This window comes from Chiloscyllium plagiosum, chromosome 4, assembly GCF_004010195.1.
Source record: "Chiloscyllium plagiosum isolate BGI_BamShark_2017 chromosome 4, ASM401019v2, whole genome shotgun sequence".
NCBI lineage: Eukaryota > Metazoa > Chordata > Chondrichthyes > Orectolobiformes > Hemiscylliidae > Chiloscyllium > Chiloscyllium plagiosum.
Window position 1 is genome coordinate 133,205,944 of NC_057713.1, and position 3,132 is coordinate 133,209,075.

At 37.4% G+C, this 3,132-nt stretch overlaps 1 protein-coding gene across 2 annotated transcripts in view; it reads left to right on the forward strand.

The window, feature by feature from the left end:
* The window catches only part of armc1 (armadillo repeat containing 1), a 27,251-nt gene extending 24,692 nt beyond the window's left edge, over nucleotides 1-2,559 (forward strand). For both annotated transcript variants that reach the window (XM_043689285.1, XM_043689286.1), the window contains exon 7: nucleotides 1,401-2,559. In XM_043689285.1, coding sequence (XP_043545220.1) covers nucleotides 1,401-1,592 — 192 coding nt within the window. In that variant the 3' untranslated portion in view covers nucleotides 1,593-2,559. The remainder of the gene's footprint in view (nucleotides 1-1,400) is intronic.
* The last annotated feature ends 573 nt before the right edge of the window (nucleotides 2,560-3,132 follow it).

The following is a 3,132-nucleotide window of genomic DNA, read 5'->3' on the forward strand; positions in this document are numbered from 1 at the left end:
AATGGGCTGAGAAGTGGCAGATGGAGTTTAATTCAGATAAATGCGAGGTGCTGCATTTTGGGAAAGCAAACCTTAGCAGGACTTATACATTTAATGGTAAGGTCCTAGGGGGTGTTGCTGAACAAAGAGACCTTGGAGTGCAGGTTCGTAGCTTCTTGAAAGTGGAGTTGCAGGTAGATAGGATAGTGAAGAAGGCGTTTGGTATGCTTTCCTTTATTGGTCAGAATATTGAGTACAGGAGTTGGGAGGTCATGTTGTGGCTGTACAGGACATTGGTTAGGCCACCGTTTGAGTATTGCATGCAATTCTGGTCTCCTTCCTATCGGAAAGATGTTGTGAAACTTGAAATGGTTCAGAAAAGACTTATAAGGATGTTGTCAGGGTTGGAGGTTCTGAGCTACAGGGAGAGGCTGAACAAGCTGGGGCTGTTTTCCCTGGAGCATCAGAGGCTGAGGGGTGACCTTATAGAGGTTTACAAAATTATGAGGGGCATGGATAGGATAAATAGACAAAGTCTTCTGTCTGGGATCTGGGAGTCCAAAACTAGAGGGCATAGGTTTAGGGTGAGAGGGGAAAAATATAAAAGAGACCTAAGGGGCAACTTTTTCACGCAGAGGATGGTACGTGTATGGAATGAGCTGCCAGAGGATGTGGTGGAGGCTGGTACAATTGCAACATTTAGGAGGCATTTGGATGGGTATATGAATAGGAAGGGTTTTGGAGGGATATGGGCCGGGTGCTGGCAGGTGGGACTAGATTGGGTTGAGATATCTGGTCAGCATGGACAAAGGGTCTGTTTCAATGCTGTACATCTCTCTGACTCTATTGTCTGTTCTTTTCACCAGTCTGTCCGTATCCTCCTGAAGTTGTTACACTTTCCTCATTGTTTACTGCATTTAAGGTTCTGATTCAAATGCAAACTTTAGATGAATACCTTCTATACCCAAGTTCAGGTTTGTAATGTACAGAAAAGAATATTGTTTCCAGCAATTATCCATACTGTTTCATTTGTGTATGTCCAGTGGTTTTGTTTCAGTGGTAGTGTGTTATGAGTAGTTTCCCCATTTATTATGGATTGGATTTTGTACTTGCCCATGGTTGAGTTGAGTGGAATTCAAAACAAAAGTTAAGAAATAGAAAAAAATGCTTGTTGCAGTAACTAGACTGTACAACTGTATTTTATCAAAATAATGTTAACATTAAAATCTTTAGAATAAAACTTGCACAAAAGAGTTGATGTATATTTTGCTGTGTTTTATTGGCATATCTAATTGCTGTTATGTGTTAAGTAGAAAATATATTTTAAAAGAATACGTTTAAAACAACCAAAGGAAATATTTCCACCCCCTCCAAATGCTGTTCACCGGTATTGTTTGAAGTTTTTAATCTTTACTTTATAGATGCTGGTTCCATTCCAAGGTGCATCTGTTGAAGTAGAGGAGAATACAGATTTACCAGACTACTTGCCTGAAGATGAGAGTCCTGCAAAGGATGAGGACAATGCTGTGTCCCGTGTTGGGAGTAAGCAGGAAGTTGGTGGTGGCTGGTTTAGTACAGCAGCAAACTTTTTATCAAGGTCATTTTATTGGTGACAGGTGGTTGTAGCCGCGCCGGACTTGGGTATGAGTAGGACTGTGGAAACAGGGAGCCTGTTTTCCCATTGTTGTGATGAATTGTCAAGTGCAATTTGCAGTAATGCAGAAACAGTTTATAGAGGCTTTTTCACATACTGCGTTTTCACTAAAATGAAAAGTTAAGCCATCATCAATAGAAGACATCCCTTCTGCCTTTATAATTTAAATTGACTCACAATCATGTGTTTTATTATTTTCTTCCAATGGCTCCACATCAATACCAAATGACATGAAAAGTGAAGCTTAAACCAGAGTTTGGATGGATTCTTCTGCAGCATCCTACATCGGCTACCCACGTTCAGCTCTATCACTTGAATGTTGTACAGAAAATCTCATTGTTAATATAAAGAGTATTGTGCATGAATTATGCCTTTTTTTGATGTTACATATCTCAATGACATTTCAAGTACTTGCAGTTTGCTTGAGACCTAAAGGATTGCATACATATGCCTTAATTTCTCTGTTCAAATTCTAAAGCCTTCATTACATATGCCTTTCTGGTTTCTGTTTCCATCTGAATGCTGAAGTTTATTATGCTTATTGGTGCAGCTTATTCTTGAAACTTATTAATATTCAGTCTCTTCTGTACATAAATGTTGCACCCTGGTCAATGTACAGCGTGCTGACTTTTAATCTGATTTTGCAACAGTAAAGGAAAACTGTCAAAGCCTATTCACTGCACTTTGAGTACTCAATGTCTTGCTGTTACAATGCAACGTTTTGTTTTATTGTCAGATGACATGTATTAAAACAATGGATAATTTGACATTTGAAATGTTTGAGGTGATAGCTATGTACAATATTCAGCATATAAATCTTTGTTATTAATTTACATTCATGTAATTAACATTTAGTTTGTGCCAATAGCCTGTATGTTCCACTGTGTGTCTACATTTTCCATTAAACCTATTGTATATGGACTACATTTCCACATTTCAAAAGATGAGTTTCTTAATATTATGTCATTTCTGCACACTTTCTCATACATTTTAGGAACAAGTACTCTATTAAACTTAATACCCTGAAAGCAGGTTCCCACTCGTACTCTCTTCAGTCTTGTAAATCATTTGAAATGAAAAATAATCTGCATTTCTGCCTGGCACTGATCAGTTGGTCTGGTAAGTGCAGTACGTATGAAAAGATGTTAATTAATCACTGGGAGGACATGACCAACAATTTGTAAAGGAGGTTATAGATATAGCCTGTAATCTGGCTTTTAAGTTTTATTTTCACTGTAGTTTTGGGCGAAAATAGTGATGAAATCCAAAATCATTGATTTATGTTTAAGTTAATTTAAATTGCCGAACTGCATATCCTTTTCCTGAAATTATGCACCAGTGCGTTTCTATGCTGTCACTTGGAATTGTTATATTTCCAGTTTTGTTTTAGATGAAGCTGACTATTTTTAACTTTTCTGGTACAATACTTATTCTGTAATTATTTTCACAAATTTCATTTCATTTTATTTTCTCCCCTATGGAAGAATGACATAACCATT